A 24,129-nucleotide genomic window follows, 5' to 3' on the forward strand; every position below is an offset into this window, starting at 1 on the left:
CAGCTATTCTTTTTAGTCTTTGTCTTCTTATTTAGTATTAGAGACCAAAATGTAATCTGGCATGTCTGACCGTTTAGATAACTGAAGATGCCCCTAGGATGAGTGGTCTTAAAGAAAACGGAATCAAGTCCAGTTGTTTTTGTTTTTTAGGTCTATTAACAAGTTTTTTATTTTTTTATTTTTGTGTGCAAGTACTGAGTATACTGTTCAGTTTAAGCGAGTTCACCAAGAGCACATGAAAGCAGCATCGAGTCTGGTGCACTTCCGTGGACCAAACAATAGGGGGCGTCAACCTACGGATTCCGCTTCCCGTTAGCCCATCTAGCTGCAATATCCAAGCCTTGACATTGCAAAGATGGAGGCTGTTATGCTTTAGACCAGGATACATAAAAAGCACAGACTGCGAGTTTCGGAGCTCTGGTATGACAACATTTCCAGCTGGCCCAGGTAAATCGAGAAACCCCGCTCGTTTAGCTTGCAAGCAAACATAAACGCCTTTGCAAAGTTGGGTAGTTAGCTAGCACAAATGACAGCCAGCCGAGCTAGCTAATGTCAACGTACAGGCTAGCGCAGCGAACATAAGCTAAGCTAGCTAGCAACGTCGGATCTCAACTGTAACGTACTTTGAGATAACTGATAAGTTAGCGCATAGAGCCGTCTGTTTTTATTAACTGTAGCCTTTTGTCCTGTACAGAGAGAACGCCTTGTAACACCAACGCCAACCACTTGCTAATGTCGGATAATGTCATTGTTTAGATGAGGAAGATGTTTTGATGTTAGTGCTAGCTAGCGTTAGCAAGCTAGTCGTTTTCAGAACCGTTTCCTGGTTGTGGTTCCTCGGCTTGTTACCGACCCGAGCTGTAGGATACAAATGGTTTATATGTTTCTTTTGATTAATTGTTCTTTCGGGACAAAATGACGGCTGTATTTAAAATGTGCGATGCATTGCTCCCCATAATACTTGTAGTTTTCTTGGCAGCTACACATAATCTGGGATGTTTGATGTATTCTGTTTACCGACAAGGTACACATCAATAAACACGACAACTGACTCTTTGCAAGGTTTTACTGCGCACACTTTATTTGGCAGTGCACGCAGTCCACACATGACAGTTAGTTTTATATAGTTAGTCGTTTGTCGTTGCTGACGTTATGTTTTTGGATTCCCCTTCAAACCACCAAAATACGTTATCCTAAGATGAGAACGAACCAGTCAAACAAGTTAAAGTTGAAACATTGTCACTGTCATCGAGATAAAAAGATGTTAACACAACGAGCAGAACAAGTGTGTATGTTCCTCTGTTGTCTTGGTAACATATTGACAGCTTTATATCAAAAGACACAACTGTATTCGTGCTAAATATTAGACTCACTCCCAACTTAACATGCTCAGCTAATGTCTGGATTTGTGTGTGTGCAGGTGGAGGCAGGTGGTGTGAGTAGAGTGCAGTAGACAACATCAGCATGTACTCCGAGTGGCGCTCGCTGCAGCTGGTGGTGCAGAGTGACCAGGGCCACCTCAGTGTTTTGCACACCTACCCCAACACTGTGGGGACAGAGGTGGCAAATGCTGTGGTCAAACCACTAGGCACAGCTGTAAGCCCTGTCGCCACTGAGAACATCCTCAAAACGGACAAAGAGGTGAGGAAGTAGTCCACGCTGGGGTATACGCTAAGCGATGTTTGACCCATCACTTTAATGCCTTGGTAGTCTGCCAAGCTTTATGCTTCATCATCAAGTCTGCCTGCTTTATAATGTATTTCCATATGGCTTAAAGGTGGCCCCAATGATCCATCATAACATGTATTTCAGACAGCACCAGCTATCAGTGCTGAGGATATATGTCACAGTTTGGTGGTGCTGTTAATGTGTAAGGTTCATTTTTTTAGTAGTAGTCATTTACTAACCAAAAAAAAAAAAAAAAAAAATAATCCAATTAGTCAAGCTGCTGATTATCCTGATGGTGTTTGCACAATAATTGTGTTGAGATAAGTACAACTCAAGGTGTCTGGTCTTTTCAAAGAATTTTCAGCTACTTAAACACATTTTCTGAAATCCAGTGCATCATCAAGTCTTAAGTGCCATATGCAAGCATCAGCAAAAAGACACTTAACATATTGCAAGTGGAATAATGGTGGCTCCTGGCTAATGCCCACTGCATTCCGAAGGCTGCTTTTTATAACTAAAGAGACATGTGTATATGTCTTATGTCTTAAGACACAAGTATATGTGTCTTATTACTGTGACCACCAGTGTAGGTAAAATACAAACTATGTACACTGTAAAGTGCCACAGTTTGTTTCAGCTTCCTAAGGACCAAAAACAATACTTTAATACAGTACTCAAGTAGTGAAAACAACTGAAAATGTCTTTTTAAAACAAAGAAAAAATATAGTAAGCATCTCCTTTTCCCCCCGTATACTTGCACTTAGGTTCTTTCTTGGGGAAAAAGGCAGTGCTATGTTGGATTTGTGCTTTTTGTTTCTGTCACCTTCAAATCATTCTGATGGTGAATGCCATAGTTTACCTGTGCTTGTCATTGAAATTCTTGCTTGACGCTACCTTCACAATGTTTCACTGTAGTATTGATAGTATGTGTGTATTTTCTGACAGAGACCAAAGAGTTAACTTTGATGCCATAATGTTTTTTTTTCCTCATGCTCTCAGAATCTATTTAGATTAGGCTGTCATATGTCTTTTACTCTGGATTATTATTATTATTTTTTTGTTGCTGCTAGCTGCTAGCTGCAGAGATAGGGAGTTAACTAACACCTCAACAGACATTTAGTGCTGTAGGCACAATTCACCCTAAACCTCTCCTATGATTTGCGTGGCTTTTTTATTTCCTCCTTTTCTTTAGCATGCATTGTGCAAAGAATTACACTGACATACTAGCCAGTGATATGCAGTATTACCCTTCAGAGTCCTTCTACATTAGCTGTACAGAAATTGATTCAAGCCATTTTTGATAGAGAGCTTGATCTCATCTTGTTGTTTGCAAACTCTGTATACACAGGCTGTCACAGAGTTTCCCTTGTGCTGTGATAAAACACTCAAATATCTGCTAACATGCACCACTGTGAGCAGGTAAACTCCAGAGCTCATAGTAAGCCAGCAGCTTCAATTAATGATGTGACAGCATGTGTCAGGAAAGTAATGCAAGAGGAGCTGCATTAGGTAAAAATAGTTCAGCAGTAGCTCTTAGGTTTACCATGGGTCTGAAGTGCTGCTGTTGCTTTGAACTTCACGTCATGCTGAGGATAAAGCTCGGCTAGACCATCCTGCCACTACTGAGTCGCACTGATTTCTTCATGAATATTACACAAAACGCTGCGGGGAATTATCCAAAATATGTCAGGAAACTGTTAATGGAGAGAAGGCTGTTAATGTAGGTTGAGGTGAGGCTAAGCATGCAGCTTTATATGAAAATAAATTTCAGACAGGAGTATTTGCAGACACTGAATGTAAAAGGACTTAACACCACGGGCAAGAAAACATCCTCTGTATTTGCTGTAAACTTTGCTCAAATGTACTCTACAGAATAATAGTCTGGTTTTCATTCATCAAATGTCTGTTTTTGATTTAGTACGCAACTGAGAAACGTGGTTGAGAGTGGCAGTATATTGTTCTTGCTTTCATCGTCTTATACTGAACCTTTGGCCTTCCTTGTTATGAGACAGTAAATTAGAGATCCTTATTGTTACTCACTTGAGTTAGTTCAGACTGACATAAAGGTAAGGGATTATATGAAGAAAAACACCATTGAAACAGGGTTTTGAGAGCTTTTTCTGTTTCCTGTGTGTAACTGAAAATCATTAACATAAGTTAATGAGAGTGGTTTGGTTCCCAGGTGAAGTGGACCATGGAGGTGCTGTGTTATGGCCTGACCCTCCCCCTAGAGGGGGACACGGCCAACACGGCCAAGCTATGTGTGGATGTGTACACGGACTGGATGATGGCACTGGTGTCACCCAGGGACTCAATGCCTCAGCCTGTGGTCAAGGAGCCCAATATGTATGTCCAGACCATTCTCAAACATCTCTACAACGTCTTTGTACCAAGGTATGTCAGAAACGTTTACAGATAAGCCTTCATTTTCCTGTGTTTCCTGTGGAGCTCTATACTACATCTGTTGTCGTGGTCTCATCAGCCTGCCCAGTCTTCATGGAATCCTGCAGTTATCCACTCCTACCTGAATGAACAATTCTCCAACCTGCCTATGATTCCTCTTACATTTTCAAACTGTCATGTAACATCATCAGTTTGTATCATAAGATTCCACATGTACACTTTAGTCAGATATGTGTATCTATGACAGATGTATGTTTATCTTGCTGTTCTCTTCTCTTCTCTCTTTGCTGTTCTCTTCTCTCTTTCTTCTGTCTGTACCCGGCTGGCCTTAGGCAGATGGGTCCCTCCATATGAGCTGGGTTCTGCTTGAGGTTTCTTCCTGTTAAAAGGGAGTTTTTCCTTGCCACCGTTGCCTTCAGGCTTGCTCTGGGGGTTTCAGGCCGGGTTTTTGTAAAGCGTCTTGAGACGATTTGTATTGTTATTGACGCTATATAAATAAAATTGAATTGAATTGAATTGAATTCATTTTCCAATAGCTTGTATTTAGATTAATTCAATTTTACTTGGTGTAGTTGGAAGTGGCTCCTGATGTGACTTAAAATCCCTGTTTTTTTTTTTCATACATACCTTCTCTCATTCTTTGCTTGTTTGTGTTTTTCTTGTTCCCTCATTTCAAACACACTGTTCCCTCCCTGCAGACCTGAACAACATGGTCTGAACCACATCAGGCTTTGCCAGCAGGTTCTGACTGCAGTCCAGAAGCTGGCACGAGAGTCTGTTTCCATGGTGAGAGAAACCTGGGAGGTGCTGCTGCTCTTCCTGTTGCGCATCAATGACACATTACTTGCACCGCCCACAGTTGGAGGTAAGCCACACCCCAGTATTCTAAAGTTTCCTTTTTTATTTACATACTCAGTTGTTGTGATAATAGACAATAGTAATCCCTTAACATTCCGATTCTTTCAGTTGGGGTAGCAGAAAAGCTGGCAGAGAAATTAATGGCAGTGTTGTTTGAGGTGTGGCTGCTGGCATGTGCCCGCTGCTTTCCCACACCGCCATATTGGAAGACTGCAAGAGAGATGCTGGCCAACTGGAGACATCACCCTCCTGTTGTAGAGCAGTGGAGCAGGGTGGCCTGTGCTCTGACTTCCAGGTTAGAATGGATACAGTTTTACTATAAAAAAAAGTTCAACTTCTCTGTCTAAAAAGAGGATAAACAAACTTAACGCGAATTTGTGGTTGTACTGATTGCAGAAAAATACTAAAATCATTTTTTTTTTTTTTTTTGTCTTTTGGTTTAGGTTTTTCAGTGTGACGTCGTTCAGTTACGTGTAACAATCTGTGCATTTCTTTTCTAATTTAGACTTTTGCGGTTTACCCATGGACCATCCTTCCCACCTTTTAAAGTTCCCGATGAGGATGCCAGTTTGATTCCTTTAGAGATGGACAGTGACTGTGTGGCACAGACGTGGTATCGCTTTCTCCACATGCTCAGGTACATAGTGCCTCTATAAGCTCTGTTCCTAGCAGACTAATCCTAACTGACATAGATTCTTTCTTCATGTGTTGTTTTGGGGAAGTTGAAGTTACCTGTGCTCTCTACTTCCTATCTGTAAAAACCTAGCTAATTGTTATTGTGTCATTTCGTCCATTTTCTCCACTTTTATCTATTCTGTCCTTGTATTAATTTGTATGACATATTTTATATCCTTGAAAGCCTCATTGGCATCTTTAATCTTTTTTTCTTTTTAATCCACAAATGTGCTTCCTGTCCTGTTTTCTTCCAGTAACCCAGTGGACCTGAGCAACCCTGCAATAGTGAGCACCACTCCAAAGTTTCAGGAACAGTTTCTCAGCTCGAGTAGTATCCCCCATGAGGTGGTATTACATCCGTGTTTGAAACAGCTACCCCAGATCTTCTTCAGGGCCATGAGGGGCATCAGCTGCCTTGTGGATGCCTTCTTGGGTAAGAGGACACTGAGTTACAGTTGAAGGCTCAGTCAAGTAATATTTTAGATAGTGATTCAGAAGTAAACAAAGCATAACGTGAGCCAGTATGATCTCAGAAAAATACTAAAACTCAGTGTTAACCACTTTGCGTTGTGTTGTACCTGCCTTATAGCAGCACAATGCTGATGTAACTGTTTAGTGTAGTCAAAGTTGCATGGACTTTTTTCATAGACCACACTCCTTCGTGCAAAAGAAATGTTACTTTTTTAAAAATAAAAGTCGATTCTCTCTTGAAGTGGATGGAAGCCGAGAACAGAGGTACTTGAATTTTTGCGTTTTCTTTGCAGTACTGTAATCTCTAGATCATGAGTGAATTATTTCAAGCTAACAAGTTTTTTTGTTTTCAATGAAGGGTTAATTCGTCTCATTATCTAAAAACTAGCATAAATCCATACATTTCTCAACATATCAAGATCATTTAACATGAGAAGTCATCTTTTAGTTGTGGAGAAAAACAAAACCCCGAAAATGATAGGTTTACATGTCAACACTCTAGTTCTAGTTTCACACAGGATACACACTTTCACCTTTTGGGTGAAAGTCTTATTTTTAACCCATTCAACCACAACAACTGTCCTATATGGACTGTGTTGCTCTTTGGACTACTTGGGCAAAGGATACTATGTTTAATTTTTTTGTGATGTCTAGTCTCTGCTTTTGTGTTACTGTTCTCATCACAAGTTCAAATCAAAGAATACCTGTGGTTCTGTAGGGTGCAGAAAAGGAAGACGTAAAGATAAAACACTGATTCATTAAAATTATTACGGACAAATCTGTGCATCAACAGTTTTTTCTCCCTTCCAGTTGTTATCCAGCCACTACACCTCTGATAATAATCAAGATGGAAGATATCAGTAGCTAATAACTGTTTAAGCATTTGAGTAGAAACGTGTCAGTGTGTATTTTTCTCTTTGCACTGTAGGTGTCTCTGTTGAAAAGAAAGATGTACGGGAGAGGGTGTTCACTTTTTGTCCAGGGCAGCTCTCTCATGGTACAGACTTCAGATGAAACGTCATGTAATGAGATGCTATGGGCATATGATGGAGTGGTCTTTTTATTGGTGCTGATGATATTAACAACTGGTTATTCTTCCAGTAGAAAAATAATAAATTCCAGATATTCAGAATAAACTACAAGATCATCAAAGGGGGGAGGGGGTTGCAGGCATAAAAAGCCAATCAAGATGGATGTATATCGATTAATAGTGATTTGTATCTAACCTTTGTCTTGCATGTCTACAAATTAATATTATCTTTAATCAACTCACAGATTCTGAAGAGCGTGCACTTTCTTTGCTGTCTCATAACATTAGAATTGAGGAAATTGCTTCAGATGATTTGATTTACCCAAGTTTGTTTCTGCTGGTATAGTGGGAGGATGACAAATTTATTCTTTATTTTCTGAGGCCAATCAGAACCCCCGCCACTGCTCTGAGGGAAACGATAGTTCCCACCTCATTTGACTTTCCTGTCAACAGGTATATCACGCCCCAGAGCTGACAGTGCTCCGCCCACCCCGGTCAACAGAATGAGCATGTCCCCGCCACCCTCTATCACCAACACAACGCCCCCTCACAGCCGCAAGCAGCGGCATGCAGTGGTCACCAAGACTACAAGCAAGAGTTCAACTGTAAGTCCTGCTTTGACAGAAAGACATTATATGAATAAGTGCAGAGTAAGTAAAAGGTCAGATCTGTATTATTATTATTATTATAATTTTTTTATTGCTCTGTGAGTTTCAGTCGGCCTATAGACAATATCGACCTCATACACATTTGGCTCTATAAAGATACACTAACTAAGATTTTTATGGAACAGCACACTTACACCAGATTATGTGAAGAAGCCTCAAGAAATCACGTCACGTTTTTTGCAGCTTAATCTGATATCTGACTCCAATCCCACCTTGCAGGGCAGTGGTAGTCAACCAACCAAAGCTTCCCAGCAGCAACAGCAGCAGCAAACTTCGTCCTCCCCAACCCTGCTGTCCAGCCCCAACCAGAGCAGCTGGGAGTCCCGGCCCCTGCCTGCCCCAGCACGGCCAAAAGTCAACAGCATCCTCAACCTGTTCGGCCAGTGGCTTTTCGACGCTGCTCTGGTCCACTGTAAGCTCCACAGCGGCCTCAGCCGAGACCCCAGCATGACCGGTAAGACGTGACACGATGGTTAATAGCGTTTCCGTTAATGCATGGGCAGGTGGGTGTTTTGTTGCTGTCCATTAGTACACGTTTTTGTGGAGTTATCTGTGTTTTTGGTGTTGTTAATTTTTTACTGTGTGTCGTTGGGGTATCCTTTCCTTTTTTCACCATTTTCTCTGAAACGTCGTTGTGCGTTTCTGTGTGTGGAGTACTTGGTTAGAAGTGGCCTCGTATGAGATTTCCATCTGATTCTAATCCATTTGCATTTACCAACTGTTTAGAACTACATATAGAACAATATCCTAAGGAGTTCATACAGTCAATTAACTGGTAAAATAATCACTAGATTGGTCACTGACAGCACATACAGTCATTAGTATTTGAAAAAAAATTTGGCTCATTATTGGCTCTCTATATATTTTTCTCTTCTTGGTGTAGTGTCCTGCACGTGTCTACCATGTCTGATTAATGTTAAAGAGTTGTAGTAAGTCGAAAGTCATGTATTGAGGAGAACAAAAACACAATTCATGCTTGATATGAATTGATCCCAAAATATTGGATCTGCTTTGATTTTCTCTCTCTCCACTATTTCTGTTATCTTGCAGCCTCTTTTATCCAAATTCTCCTTTCTTATAAATCTTGTAAGTAGGAACGGCAGTTTTTTTCCTCACTTGATTTGCGTTTCTTGACAAATCTTCCTGCTTTTCAGTTGAGTTCCTCATGATCACCGCCATTATCACCATCGTTTTCTGTTCCCACTCCTTGTCATATATAAAAGTTCACCAGCGTTCTTTCAGCGTTTCTCCAAAGGTGATGGAATGGGTTTCACCAACTGACCACTTGTCCCGACCATAACGTTGCCAGTTTGTGACAATGCCACCCCATTTTAAGTTGTCGTTTTTTTTTCTTTGAGTCACGCTAATCCTTATGATTCAGTTTGAGATCCCCCTCCCTCAAGTGCAGCATTAATGTTTTGTTTCTTGTGATTTCTTCTTGTGTTGTCAGTTTACTTAAGTTTTGATTTCATTGGTTTAGTGCCTCAGTGCATGAAGTGAATGTCCTGTACCTTGAGTGACAGTCATATAATTGCAACATCGAGGGAGCTGACACAGGGATTTTGCCTTGTGGTCTTGCAGCAGTGAATGACTGACACATTTTAGTACCAGCACACTACACTTGGTCATGCTTTGTGCCAGTGATAGGTGGAGCGTCTATGGCAAACTCTTTGTGTCAGAGTTCCCTTTATTGAATGCTTTTAAAGGATGTGAGTGTGTGTTTGCAGTCACTGAAGTGTTTCCTCTCTCTTGTTGTGACAGTGATTAAATGTTTGCTTTTTGTTGCTTTTATGTTTCAGTTTTTTTCTGTTTACTTTGTTATAGTGGGCATATTGTATATACATGTATATGTTTGCTTGTTTCTCATACATGCATGAAAACTAGTGACCAGACAACAATTCAGGGTTCTTTCATTCTTTGTCTCTTCCCACTCTCTCCAGCTATAGCTACACAAGTGGGTCTGGAGCTGAGAAGGAAAGGTTCCCAAATGTCCACCGACTCCATGGTGTCCAACCCAATGTTTGATGCCAACGAGTTCCCAGAGAGCTATGAGGCAGGGCGAGCTGAGGCCTGTGGGACTCTCTGCCGCATCTTCTGTAGCAAGAAAACTGGAGAGGAGATTCTGCCCGTTTACCTGTCCAGGTAACATAGTTTACAAACGTTTTTTATTAGGCCAAGCTCTAATGCAATGCATCCAAACTGTGGCTGTACCTTTTTAGTGCCTTCAGGAGTTAGTATCTTAGGGCTCCCACACCCCAAACTGACAGACACAAAATGTGATGTGAGGCGACACCACCGTTGTCCTTCTTTAGCAGCAGTGCTTTGATCTCAGTTTGGAGTGTTTAGGCCCTTAAACTACCTAAAGATATGACAGGTAATATTGTGCTCCTCTTTCTCTTTATACAGGTTCTACATGGTCCTGATTCAGGGTCTCCAGATTTCTGATTTCATCTGTAGGCCAGTTCTGGCTTCTATTATTCTGAATTCTTCCTCACTCTTCTGTACTGATCTGAAGGGCATCAATGTGGTGGTGCCATACTTCATAGCTGCACTGGAGACTATTGTGCCAGACAGGTTAGACCCGTAGTTTCTCATTTTATTCACCGGACAAGATCTTCATCAATGTGCTATGGTGTGATTTAACCGAAAATCTGTATGGTTTCAGTCAGGTTTCTCCTCTGAAGTAATTTTAAGGATATTGTTGTAAGTTTGTCTCTATCACAATTGTTAGGGAGCTGTCCAAATTCAAGATGTATGTAAATCCTACCGATCTGAGGAGAGCCTCCATCAACATCCTGCTTGCCATGTTGCCACTGCCTCACCACTTTGGCAACATCAAATCAGAGGTAACAGCTGAGGGGATCTGTATTTATTGATTTTTATTATACACCATTTTATTGCAGGATTTAGACAGTTATCTTCCATTTATGCAGTTGTCTTTTTACTTCTTAAAGAAATGACAGTGGTATGGATTATTATTATGGATTATTTTCAAGTAAGCCAGGTTAACCCTACTGATTTTGTGATCTTTAGGTTCTGTTGGAGGGAAAGTTTAATGAGGAGGATGGATGGCCTCATGACCAGCCTGTGTCTTTCCTATCGCTGAGGCTACGTCTTGTTAATGTCCTCATAGGAGCACTGCAAACTGAAACTGACCCCACCAACACACAGCTCATCCTGGGTATCTGCAGACTCATTATTTGTTCATATACTCATTATTTGGTCTCTCAGTTTTGCGTGGAGATTATTTATGTCAGCATATACTGTACGGTCTACGACTGTGTAAAAATACTATAATTGTAATGTTCTTAATAATGTTATCCATACTTTCAGGTGCAATGCTAAATATTGTTCAAGACTCAGCATTGTTGGAGTCCATAGGTGCTCAGACTGAAACAGTAAGGCTCAGCTCAGTGCGGTTTTCTGATTAACAGTTTACAGTTTAGAATGGTAGACGTTGCACTGGACATCAAGAATGCTTTTTTTTTTCTTGTGGTGGCAGGGGAGTATAGATGGGAGCCACATGACAGTGAGGAGTCAGAGTCACAGCCGTACCAATAGTGGCATCAGCTTCACCAGTGGAGGCAGCACGGAGGCCACGAGCCCAGACTCTGAGCGTCCTGCTCAGGCTCTGCTCCGAGACTATGGTAAGACATACAACTGCTTCATGTACACCAGTGGTTCCCAAATTTATTTGGCCACTGACCCCCTTCTATGTCCCCACCGGGTTGACGCAGCCCCAGCTTTTTTATAGCTGTATTAAAGGCGGCATGTTTAATCATGCTCAGGTGACCAGAACACACGTATAACAAAATAATCACGATCACAACAATGTGCTCTCGAATTTGAATTAAACTGAAACACTGTAACATTTTCAATATAATGCAACAAAGTTACGCAGAAGCTTCCACTTTTGAGAGCAAAGAGGATGGATGACAGGCTCAGGCTCAGAGGCAGAAAGCCGACAAGTTGGGGGAAATGTTAGAATATTTAAGTAATATTTAATATTTAGTTAAACAAAAATTGCAGCAACTTTAAATGTCCATGGAGCTAACAAAACCCTGTCATCATAACACAGCAGTTATGGAAATAAAATTAGAACGACAGTAATTTGAATTAAACATAAACAACAAAGAACATAGGCTAAGGAACAAATGAAAAAAAAAATAGGATCCATCTGAGGATTTTCAAGTGCAGCGCAGGTGGCGCAGCTAGGTGCGTATATACAGTGCATAGAAGAAGATAACTTCTTCTCTGCCATTACAGTTTTCATCTCACACACCCCCTAGAGGCACACTTTGGGAATCCCTGATGTACACTAACATGCTTGTGCTTGGTCAGTGTAAAGAACAGTGCTCTCTTTGTCAGATGCTACATACTGGCTGATCAATGCAAAATGTGTAACCTATTAAATGAACTAATTTGTTTTTTATAGCTAACGTGGTTAAAGTGATATACAGAGTTAAGAAGCGTTGGGTAAAATGTCTTTGTAGGTGATACAACATTGTTTGCTGTGATGCTGTTTGGTACTGAGATGTGTGGAGTTCCTTTTCTTGATTGCAACAAGTTTGCCTAGTCAAAAGCATTTCAGGGATTTTGTCCTTTCCTCTGCAGGGCTGAGCGATGTTTGACTAAGCCACTTTCTGGTTTTGTGGTAATTTGAATTACTCCTATACTTGCAAAGCAAGATGTGAACAAAACTCAAAGTTTTAGGTCATGTAAATAGTAAATAAAAAATGAGAAAGTGTGTCGTGCTATCAGGGGATTTGTGATTGCTCTCTTTTCTCAGTATATACAACACAAGAAGCCATAGCTACAGCAACATATCTATCATTCAACCTTAATTGTGCAGTACGTGTTCAATAATTCTATAACAGGGTTTATATTTAAATTACCTTTTAAATAACCTTTGTATTTCTCAAAATTGTAGTTAAAAATGCAATTTGAAATTGTTGACATCGCTCAGTCCTGTCCCTCAGCGTTGGAGTTGCTGCTGTCTCTTCTTATTGTTGCTCAATAATGTGTGCTGTGCTGATTTCAAACTCTGATAATGCATGTTGTCAATAGCAAGAAGTATTTACTAACTGTATACTAACTATATTTAACTGGATATCCTGTCAAATAATCCTGTCTAACGTTCTTGCTTTGCTGACTCAATCCTGCGTTGCTCTATTCTTTGCGGTGTTTGGTATTTCGGGGTGTTATATGGTCTAGCTCTTCCAGATACCGCCGCAGGCCTGCTGGTGCGCAGCATCCACCTGGTCACGCAGAGGCTCAACTCCCAGTGGAGGCAAGACATGAGCATTTCACTTGCTGCCCTGGAGCTGTTGGCTGGGCTTGCCAAGGTAAAGTAAACACTGTAGAGGCTATCAGTACTAGCTGGCCTTGCCTCACTGGAGACTATTGGACGTCTACTTATTTAGCCATGGTACTCTATAAGTTATTGTGTAGTTGCTTGCTGTTTAACCTTATAGACGCAAGTTTTGTGGGGAAATCTGCAAACCAACTTTATTGATACATTTACTCATAGTCTGAGCCAGTTTCCATGGCAACCAATGTCCTTAAACTGACTTGTCAGATGGCTTGTTAATTTTATAGTAACCCCACGTTCCATCCAACTAGTGTACCCCTTTCCAAGATGGTCTTGCCTCACTGAGAACATACAAAGTGGTTACAGAAGATGAATGAATGAATGAGTAATACATTTGGGTGGTTCATGTCAATTTGTCAGTAAAATATTTCCACCAAGAGAGAGGCACGTTCACACTGTCAGCACAAATTAAACTGCAGTTTATCTGCTATGAGATGTATCATTTCGTAGATTGTAACTGGCACCAGGTAAGAGTGCTGAAGAGCAAAGAGAAGAGAGGCCAAGGCAACACTTAGGCTGCATGAGGTTATTTTATACTACAGTGGATATAAAACATCTACACGCCCAGCTAAGATTTATTTGGAGTTGAGAGTCACTTAAGTTAATGACTGGTGTGTACTGTTTCATATCAGCTCAGTGAGCGGTTGATTCTGAACACAGCTACATACCTGAATATAAAGGTTTTGTCCACTTACATAGCTTTTTTTTCTTAACTGAGATGTGACACGACAGGATTTCTCTTTCTTAATTTTCCTATTACAGCCTGTTTTAACAGGATTGTGTTGTGATTTTGAAATAATAACTACCATTTCACCTTTTAAAAATTGTTCCCAATAACATGCAACAATGTAGTTTTTTTTTAAAAACGCATCTAATGCTGTCTTGATCAGGTAAAAGTGGGAGTAGACTCTGCAGACCGGAAACGTGCAGTCAGCTCTATATGTGGATACATCGTGTACCAGTGTAGCCGCCCAGCTCCTCTCCAGTCCAGAGACCTCCACTCCATGATTGTAGCTGCCTTCCAGTTTCTGTGTGTGTGGCTCACAGAGCATCCTGACATGTTGGATGAGAAGGTAAGTTTAAAAAATTCTCTCAGATATGTTGAGAAGTGCATTAGGATTTTGTAAAATGAATGTTTCTTTTTTTTTTTTTTTGTACCAGGATTGCTTGGTAGAGGTGTTGGAGATTGTGGAGCTGGGAATCTCTGGCAGCAAGTCCCGACAGGAGCAGGAAGTGCGACATAAAGGAGAGAAGGAACACAATCCAGCTTCAATGAGGGTGAAGGATGCTGCAGAGGCAACTTTATCCTGGTAAGATGTTATTTTTCAACCTGATTTTCAATATTTCCATATTAGTTTGTGTTGTTTCTGATAAAAGAATTCTGTTGGATATTTATTTATGCTTGTAAAAAAAAAAACTCTGCTCCTTTGCATAAACTCAATCAAAAATATTTCGAACTCATTTCTCATTATCTTTTTGTCATCTATGAAAATATCTGGGAGTCTGATTATTTTAAAGGTGTTAATAATATAAATATAAATAATAATAATAATAATATGTTAGACATACGATATATAAATATCACCTTTTTAATCTAAGTTGATATAAACGACAACCCAAATGGTTTATTTTTCTACTGCTTTAGTATCCTAGTTTCCCAGTTTATTTTTTTTGGGGTTTTTTTTTAAGTTTTTTTGGCTGACGCTTCACTCAGATGACTAATAGAAAATAAAATGTGTTGTAGCCATTGACCTGGTTTCCTCATATTTACGTTCCTGCCTGTGTTCTTGTGGTGTTCCCCAGTATCATGCAGGTGTTAGGGGCCTTCCCATCTCCCAGTGGGCCTGCATCCACTTGCAGTCTGCTGAATGAAGACACCCTGATCCGCTATGCCAGACTCAGTGCCACAGGAGCCAGTAACTTCCGCTACTTTGTGCTGGACAACTCTGTCATTCTTGCGATGCTTGAGCAACCTCTTGGCAATGAGCAGAGTCAGTAGCTTATCATCTGTCCTTTGACATAATATTGTTTTATATACTGACAGAAAAATAGTTGTTGTTTGGTTTTTAATGTGCAAAACACATCTCTTTCATCACAGACCCCAGTCCATCAGTGACAGTTTTGATCCGAGGGACGGCAGGCAGACATGCTTGGACCATGCAGCTTTTCCATCAGCCAAGAGGAGCTCGGGCCAATCAGAGGGTGAGATCACGCTGGAGATCACTGTGTAAAAACGCAAAAATGTGTAACCAGTATCTGATGAAAAATATTTCAATTGTTGTGTAATGCTTTTGACAGACTTATTCAGATGCGTTCCTCCGATAAGACAACTCTGCTCTGTATCTGTCTGCCTCTCTCTTTCCACAGCAGGTGTTTGTTCCAGAGGGTCGTCCAACCCCTAACAATGGTGTGGGAATCAAGTACAGCGTCAAGCAGAGGCCTTTCCCCGAAGAGGTGGATAAGATCCCTCTTGTCAAAGCTGATGTCAGTATTCCTGACTTGGATGACATTGTCAGTAAGGAGGTGAGAGGATATTGAGCTTATATCCACATTATTGCTAATTGCATTTAAATTCAATAATTCTCCTGCAGGTATTCAATGAACCACGTGTGTGTGTTCTGTATGGATGAAATAGAGCTTTTAAGTAAATTAATTATTGGTGTTATTTATTACTGTGCAAACTCAGGTTGATTGTATGGGCTGGCAGGATGATTGGAGAACGACAAATTCACTGATGAGTAATTATTATCCCCATGTGAGTTGTTAGAAGATATTTCACTTGGGTGTCTCTTGTAAAAAAAAAAAAAAAAAAAAAAAAAAAGGGGGTCAGATTATCTGGTTTGGTGATGATGGTTTGTACAGTTTCTTAATCCAGTGCACCGCCTTTCAGTAATTTCTTGTTTTTAACGCATACAATCTAATTCCACCACTCACTACAAGCAAAAAAAAATCTGAGAAACCAATTTAACAAAGTGAACATTTTACTTTTAGTTATTGAAAGGCAGTTATACTGGATCAGATTCTTCAGATTTAACAAGGGAACTCTTTTCCTGATTAATGATGGGAGCATTTCAAATCACAAATTACACCAGTGATCAGTTTTCACATCCATGTTGTGAGGAATGGGTTCAACCTGTCTCCATTTTAAAATCGTCTCATCCTCTTCTCTTCAGCTGGAAGTTCAGCACGACAAACTTCGTGTTCTGATGACCAAGCAGATAGAGTATGAGAACACCTTGGAGCGTCACAGTGAGGAAATCTGGAAGTCCAAGCCTTTCCCTGACCCACAGACAGACTGCAAACCCCCTGCACCCTCACAGGAGTTCCAGACAGCACGGCTCTTCCTCTCCCACTTTGGCTTTCTGTCTCTGGAAGCACTGAAGGTTGGTAAAAATAATTAGTTTTATTGCTGAATATACAGTCTGTGTCCTTAAATCTCCAAAGAGTATTTTTGCTAGTATCTACTTAAAATCAGCTTACAAACACATATAACTTAAGTTTATTGACAGTGTGAATGGATATATTTTCATTCATGATCAACAGGAACCCAACAACAGTCGTCTACCTCCTCATCTGATTGGCCTGGAGTCGTCCTTGCCAGGATTTTTTGATGACATCAGCTACCTGGACCTGCTTCCCTGCCGACCGTTTGACACTGTCTTTATTTTCTATGTGAGGGCTGGACAGAAAAGCAGCCCTGAGGTGAGGATGATGTCTACTTTGTGGTTTGTGATTAATTTCAAGTGGCTTCAGTTTAACTTAAAAATGCATATAAGTTCACTTAGTTTCCTACAATTAACTACAATTTCTTTCAATATGTGGATAGAAATCTTAATGAATATTAATGCATCTGTTCTCGTTCTTGGTCATCAGATCCTGAGGAACGTTGAGTCATCAGCTAGTGTCCAGCCCCACTTTTTGGAGTTCCTGTTGTCCTTGGGCTGGCCTGTGGATGTGGGACGTCACCCAGGGTGGACGGGACACCTGGACACCAGCTGGTCCCTGAATTCCTGCTCTGACAGCAATGATATACAACAAACAGGTAGGCAGCTTAGTTAACCTCTGTAGTAGATATGAGCGAGACTTTGGAAGAAAGAGTATCATGGCAACTGGTACTTGAGCGGTAAACACTGAATGTATGTAAAGATGGACAAACCCTTCTTGATGATACTCATAGAATTTCTGAAGAGAGGTTTGTAAACACATAGTGGCTCTGCTGTCGCCATCTTGGCAGTGCCTGACTACATCTAAATCCTAGCTAATTCAAAAATGTGCAAAGAGGTGCCAAGAGGTGGTCATCAACCAGAAATGGCATCCACTCAAATAATATATTTAATTGGGTGTGTTATATAAAAACTCAAACCCAGTCAGTTGTTATCAATCGGTAAATTGGCTATAGAGACCAGCACCAGCCTTTAAACTGTTTGTTTCTGCTGTAAAGTTGGTCATTTTAACATTGAGGTGAATGGTGAGTGACTTGTGTTTGGCACTTCTGTGTTAACTTCATTTTTTGGCCCCAGTCAATGCTGAACTTCTTTTTTTTTTGTAGAGGAAGCAGCTTCTCCCGAGGACACGGGAGGTTCAGTGTTCAATGGGGATAAGAAAGTATTGTACTATGCTGATGCCCTTACAGAGATTGCTTTCGTTGTCCCATCTCTCACGGAAAATTCTGGTCAGTATTCGCTACCTTGAATATTAATTTATAGATATCAAATGCCCAATAAGAATTGACTGACCTGCCATTTGCTCTTTGGTGTTTGGCAGAGGAGTCATCAGTGCACAGTGACTCCACAGTGGAGGCAGACACCAACACGGACCCCATGCCTGGTATACTCAAACAGCCTAATCTCACACTGGAACTGTTCCCCAACCATTCTGAAAACCTGGAGTCTGCCAAGAAGGTGCACTATTTGCTAACTGCACTGATTATGAGTTCTGTGTTTATGTTGTTTGTTTAAGCACATTGTGAAATTTCCTGTTTTTGTAGCTGAGTCCTTTGGTGAAGACAAAGAGATCATCGACTGGAAAGTCTTTCCCTCAACTAGGGCCTGAGACGAAGGTTTTTGTGGTGTGGGTGGAGCGCTTTGATGATATTGGTAGGCACATACACTTTATACTGCCATCCTGTCCTTTAATTTAAGGCTGCTAGTGGAAGGGAAAATTATATTGTCTCTCTTTTGTAGATTATATTGAGTCAGTATGTTTCTCTATGCAAAATCTTTGAGTGTAAATGCTCAGCCTCCATAACCTGTGACGTTTGGTTGACCAAAGGACTGAATGTCATTGTTTTCATGTTTCATGTTTTACAGAGAACTTCCCATTGTCTGATCTCTTGGCGGAAACCAGCACGGGCTTAGAAGCGAGCATGAGCAACAGCACTTCCTGCAGGTATTCACAAGTTAACACTCAAATGCACTTTGCTGCAAGAGTGGAGGCTCGTGAGTTGATTTTGTTTAGGTGCAAGGAAGTTCTGCAAAACCGATTGTGCTTCAACATGCAGTGCATAACAGGAAGTATTACGTTCAGCATGTGCAAGGGCAGGCAGAAAAATCTAATGTGGTAGAGCTGTGACAATGGTTAGAGGTGTGAAGGGGTGTGCCACTGTTTGTCTGTGGGTGTGTGATTACATTACATTATTACTGACAACTAATATTCCAGGTGACCTCGTCTCTTGAAAGTTAATGGGTGGCACTTTGGCATACATTGCCAAATTAACTTTTCTTAATTATTATTATTGGGAATTAAAATCCTAAGCAAACAGCAGACAGGGAAATTAATCAGGAGAAGGCACATTTTTCTCTTGCTATGCAGTTTGACATCAAGATAAAACATAATAGCATTTGCACTCAATTCTGTGTGTAAAGTAAACATTGGAACCTTTGCCTTGATATCTGTTAAGCTCCAATGGGTCATGTATTGTAGTCTTACAGTAATTTCATTGGTCCTTCTGAACGCATTACATTTCCTTAAGATGGATAGATTTCAAGTATTAAAACTGTCTCTCAACTATTATCATATGTAGTCCCAGAGAAAAAAAAAATACTGCTGAAAACTTCACTATGTTTTGACATTATAGTCTGTAGCCAATTACTTACAGTATCTCCTTTCTTTCCTCATTCCTGCTTGCAGGTCAGGGTTGTTAGAGAAAGATGTTCCTCTGATCTTCATCCACCCTCTGAAGACAGGACTGTTCAGGATCCGACTGCATGGAGCTGTGGGCAAATTTGGCATGGTGATTCCCCTGGTGGATGGCATGGTGGTCAGCCGCAGAGCTCTAGGTGAAACCTTTCTCTGACTCAACACGTTCCTCCTTTGTGACTACACCTTTTGTCAGTCTTGTCAGAAACAACTGAGTCAACGAGTCCTAATGAATCACAGGGAGGATCAGCTTAAACTAAGTAGTTGAATTTGATATGCAAAGGAAATACACTCAGTTCAGTAAATAGTAAGCTGGGCTTCAACTACGCATGTTGACACACTGGATTGTTTGCGGCCTTTCACATTTATGACAGCTGCTGCTGCTGCCAGGCATTCTGAAAATGACAAGAGTCTTAGCCTGAAGTATGGCAAATCAGAGGGTTGGGTTGGTCGTCCAGAGCTGGTAGCAATGTCAGTATTTGGACTGTTGCATTGAGTTTTGTTTGGTTTGTGGGTTGGTGGTCAAAGCTGGGAAGTTGTCGTTGAGTTCTTAACTGTTGTTTTCAGGTAAGAACTCAAAGACTCTCTAGAGCAGATGCTACTGGCTAGTATTGTAACACTGATCACCTGGGCATTTAAAGGTTGTAAGGAGTTTGTATTTGCACATATAGACCTCAGCGTTTCCCCTACCATTATATTAGAGGGGTGTCCCATCTCCCCTTGAAGGTCTAGTTCATTTTATTTAATTTTATTTTCTATATAGTGCCAGATGACAACAGAAGTCATTTAAGGTTATCTTTCCTATGCTGGCGCATAAGTAGGGAAACAAAGTTAAAATCTCTTTTTATGAAATTAATTTGTACACAGTGCATTTAAATACTGATGTTTGTGTTTCTGCATTCTTCTTCAAGGGTTCCTTGTGCGTCAAACGGTCATCAGCCTGTGCCGACGGAAGCGCCTGGAAAGTGACTTGTACAACCCTCCTCATGTGAGGCGGAAGCAGAAAATCACAGAGATCGTCCAGCGTTACCGCAACAAGCAGCTGGAGCCTGAGTTTTACACCTCGCTCTTCCACGAGGTGGGGGAGGGAAGGCCTCACCTCTAACCCCCTGTCCTGTCCTAACACTGGTTCACAAGCGCACACTACACACACACACCCTTCTATATATACCATTTAAAAATGTACGTACACACACACATACATCCACACAGAATCTTTATATTTATACTGTACTATTTTGTTATTTATATGAACACATATATCAACACTGTTTGCCTTTGACTCAGAGATCAAAGTGTCAAAAACCATGCCAAGGTGGAAAAAAAACTACATTTATGTGTTGCAGCCTGTCACTGAAGATCTGAATGGCTGAAGCTCAACAGTGACCATCTCTCCTCGTTTAGGTTCACGCTTTGTGGCAAAAGAGTCTCTGCTTGTCTTTAACTGCAATACAATAGTAACACTGTTGGCCTTTCTGAACATGTAAAAAAAAAAAAGAAAAAGGTTTGTTCTTTAAATCTTGTGATATGAATGAACTTCATGAACTTTGGAAATACAGAGTTCAACTCCAGATCTGCATATCTGTTTTTGTTTCAGACAGGTTGAATGGTGGGATTTTTTTGCCAAGGAGATAAACATCACAAAAAGGTTTTCTAACGGCTTCAGGGCTGGCGGCTTCAAGAAGACATTGTTGTCATGTGATCTTATTTTACAACAAATTGTCACCTACATCCAGACACTTGCTTTAGTCTTCCTAGTGTGAACACACATTCAGCCATTGCACACACACATTGTTTGTTTTATGTTTTTGTTTCCCCACATCATTTTTTGGAACTCATGATTTGTTTTAATGTATGGATATATTTTTTGACACCGGTTCTCTGTGCCAGGTCATCCCATTGCACAATCGCCACTACACTGTGTGCGTGTGTGTGTGTGTGTACGGCCACGTTTGCTTGTTCAGCCAGTCACTTGACACTACAAGGAGTCACAGACACCTAAAACTCACATAATATTGGGAATTTAAAGATGAATTCAAAACTACACAGGTTTGAAATATTTAAAATCGCTAGATTGAGGCTGGTTTTGCTTGCTTGCTTGGTGCTTGGTAACGCTTGAGTTTACTAATGGTGAGCGCTGTTACCACTCCTGGAATTTGCGTTTGATGTTTTCAGGGCGAATTTAACATTTTAGGTTTGAAGTCTCTGCCAATACCAAACAGAACCATAGCACAGTTTTAAGTCTTCAGACTCTTTACCATAGATTCAAATGCCAAAATACTCAATGTAGCTAACTAGCTAATTGTATAGCTTTCATATTGGCTGATCGAAGTTGTCATTTTTAAAATTGTAACCCCAGGAAGAGAATATTTAACTTGTCCTTTATACTCAGTTTGAATTGCAGAAATGTTTTAGTAACTCTTTTGTTTTTGCTTTACAAATTACTTCACTATTGTTTACTCACTGTACTTTGGTTTTGATTCAGGCCCTCTCACTGTTTGCCTGTAACAATGTGAATTTATTTATCACAGGAACAGGGCAACCACCTCTACATTTGTTATATCGTAAAGTCTTAATGCACTGAGCACATTTTGTGTTTATTTTCTATTCTCTTTGGTTACCTTACATGTCCTTTTGTACTTTTGTGCATTTTGGAAGAAAACCCCTGCTGAAGGAAGAGTTTTATCTTGTGAAATACGAATGAAGAAGAGGCGTTGTGGAGTTTTTAACCTATCATGTCTAATTGTGACTCACTTTTTATGACCGTGCTGTATGCACATGCCTTTTTGGGAAGGAAATTACATTAAATATGCTTAAAAGAAACTACATACAATCAGTCAACGCATTGTATCTTGTTACTCCTCTGATGTCTGATCATATTTAAGGATTTGCCATGTACAGAAGTGGAAGATAATATGTAAATATATGATAGTGTAAGGCATTTACAAGTTGTCCTTTGCATTCCTTGTCAGAGATGGCAGAAAAGTTATGTATGTATGCAATTATGTGTGGGAGGAACGCAATGGGTATTGAATGTAACATGCATCAATTAAAACTATTATTGACATTTTACTTCCTAATATTTTATTTTTCACACGATGGAAAATGAAGCTCCGTTGCTGCCTTTTTAATAGTTGAGTGATACATTATCGCTTTAGATCTCATTTGCCCTCATTAGAGATGGAATTGTACCAGCACATCAGTTGTTGTGCTCAGAATATTTGCACCACTAACAGAATGAAAGAGGCCTGTGGCTCTTAACTGCGGTGTGGTTGAGTACGAATGCAGTGAAACAAGCCAGATAATTCAACAGATAATACATCAGCTCCGGGGTGAGACAAGTGACAGCAAGTGTGCCTCCATGCCCTGAAGCTGTGAAGAAATGCTCATGCACTATAACTGAAAATATTGTTAGGATTTATTCCACAGGTCCTAATGTTAGAAACTGTTCACCCTCTCAATCCATGTATCTCACCTCATCATTCATGAAGGTTACGATACTCAGCGTATGTTTAAAGGAACTGAGAGCTGTTGATTCAGCTCAGTTTTCATTACAGAGAATGTGGTTTGTAGTATAATTGAAAAGTAAAATACACAACTTTTTGTTATTTTAGCACCCTCATTTTAGTCAGTGGGCTGGACTAAATCACAAATACCACAAACTACATCCTCTGAAATGATGATACACACGTAAAAACATGTTTCTGATGCTGTTTTAACAGAAACTGAACATTATAACAGGCATGATGAGAGAGTTAGTGCCGGGCTGTTATATTAGAATGCATTTGTTTTCACTAGTGTACCTAATGAACTGGCAAGTGAGTGTATTATCAGAGATCACAGCCAGCATGCTAGGAACACGTCAGACTCTGAGGCTAAATAAACAACTGCTAGAGTATGTTTCAAAATCAGACTCTGTCTGTTCACTCATCACTGACTGTACACATGTACATCATACATGTAGCACCCGCCTAGACCAGACCAGGCACCCCCACCCCATAGCAATGACACTCCTTGATGGCAGCAGCCATCCCCAGCAGGATGCAGCCTGACACAGACACACACACACACACACACAAACGGTTTAGGAACAACTCAAAAAACACGTAAAACAGCTTCAGAAGGCCCATGTCCATTCTCTGATGAGTCACAGTTGTTTTGGAGGCACAAGGGAGACCTACACTACACAATATTAGGGACGTGGTCATAATGTTATGCCTGATCGGTGTGTACAAGCTCTGGATGAGTGCAGCTGTACTTATGCCTGAAACCACCAGAGGGCGCCTTTCTCTTACATTTCTAACTAGCCACATGTGGGACGCTACTGTTTATCGATATGACGAGAAATTGACGACTAAATATACTGTAATTACAGTATTTGAACTATTTTTTCACTGTTTTTATGTATTTTTGTGGCAAGCTCATAGTATTCTGCTAAGAAAAGCTTGCTTGCATTAGACTTTTATATTTAAGTTGTCTGTGTTGTTGGGCGCTTACATGTTTTAATCTATTAATACTTGAAATTATTTATAGTTTGCAGCATAAATAAGTTGTTGAGACAATACTGATGTTTTTTGTGATTGTTTGTTTCTTGGTTTTCTGCATCTATTAGAAATAGCTAAAATCTCCACTTAGTCGGACACCATTCTAACCCGCTAATAATAGTTTATTGTGAAATTTAATAAGCCAAAGAGCATGTAAAAATAAAGGTTTTAACTTGGGTGTTTGTTTTGTCTTTCATTATATATTTTTTATCAACTCTAACTATGTTTTAGGTATTCCATCTCTACTAAGGGTGAATCCGTTTTGGCTCGTTTTCATTGGAGCTTATACAGTATATGGTGTAT

The 24,129-nt window shown here is 40.3% G+C and overlaps 1 protein-coding gene across 4 annotated transcripts; it reads left to right on the forward strand.

Moving 5' to 3' along the window:
- The first annotated feature begins 203 nt into the window (after positions 1-203).
- On the forward strand, positions 204-23,907 carry LOC311494869 (ral GTPase-activating protein subunit beta-like). 4 transcript variants are annotated; one of them, XM_084554127.1, is made up of 30 exons: positions 204-447; positions 1,421-1,641; positions 3,851-4,062; positions 4,770-4,936; positions 5,038-5,224; positions 5,435-5,566; positions 5,859-6,037; positions 7,559-7,710; positions 7,993-8,227; positions 9,714-9,915; positions 10,180-10,347; positions 10,505-10,619; positions 10,807-10,954; positions 11,107-11,171; positions 11,276-11,420; positions 12,988-13,118; positions 14,035-14,217; positions 14,306-14,454; positions 14,948-15,135; positions 15,243-15,346; positions 15,512-15,667; positions 16,318-16,527; positions 16,688-16,846; positions 17,018-17,186; positions 17,694-17,816; positions 17,909-18,045; positions 18,132-18,240; positions 18,454-18,532; positions 19,274-19,422; positions 20,194-23,907. In XM_084554127.1, the coding sequence occupies exons 2-30, from the start codon at positions 1,465-1,467 to the stop codon at positions 20,385-20,387; spliced, it is 4,524 nt and encodes a 1,507-aa protein (XP_084410253.1). In that variant the 5' UTR covers positions 204-447; positions 1,421-1,464; the 3' UTR covers positions 20,388-23,907. The 4 variants fall into 4 exon arrangements, with proteins under 4 accessions (XP_084410253.1, XP_084410254.1, XP_084410255.1 ...); XM_084554128.1 differs by having other exon boundaries at positions 15,515-15,667; XM_084554129.1 differs by having other exon boundaries at positions 205-447; positions 12,997-13,118.
- The last annotated feature ends 222 nt before the right edge of the window (positions 23,908-24,129 follow it).

The sequence above is a fragment of the Chelon labrosus genome (genome assembly GCF_963514085.1).
Source record: "Chelon labrosus genome assembly, chromosome: 10".
NCBI classification, from domain to species: Eukaryota; Metazoa; Chordata; class Actinopteri; order Mugiliformes; family Mugilidae; genus Chelon; species Chelon labrosus.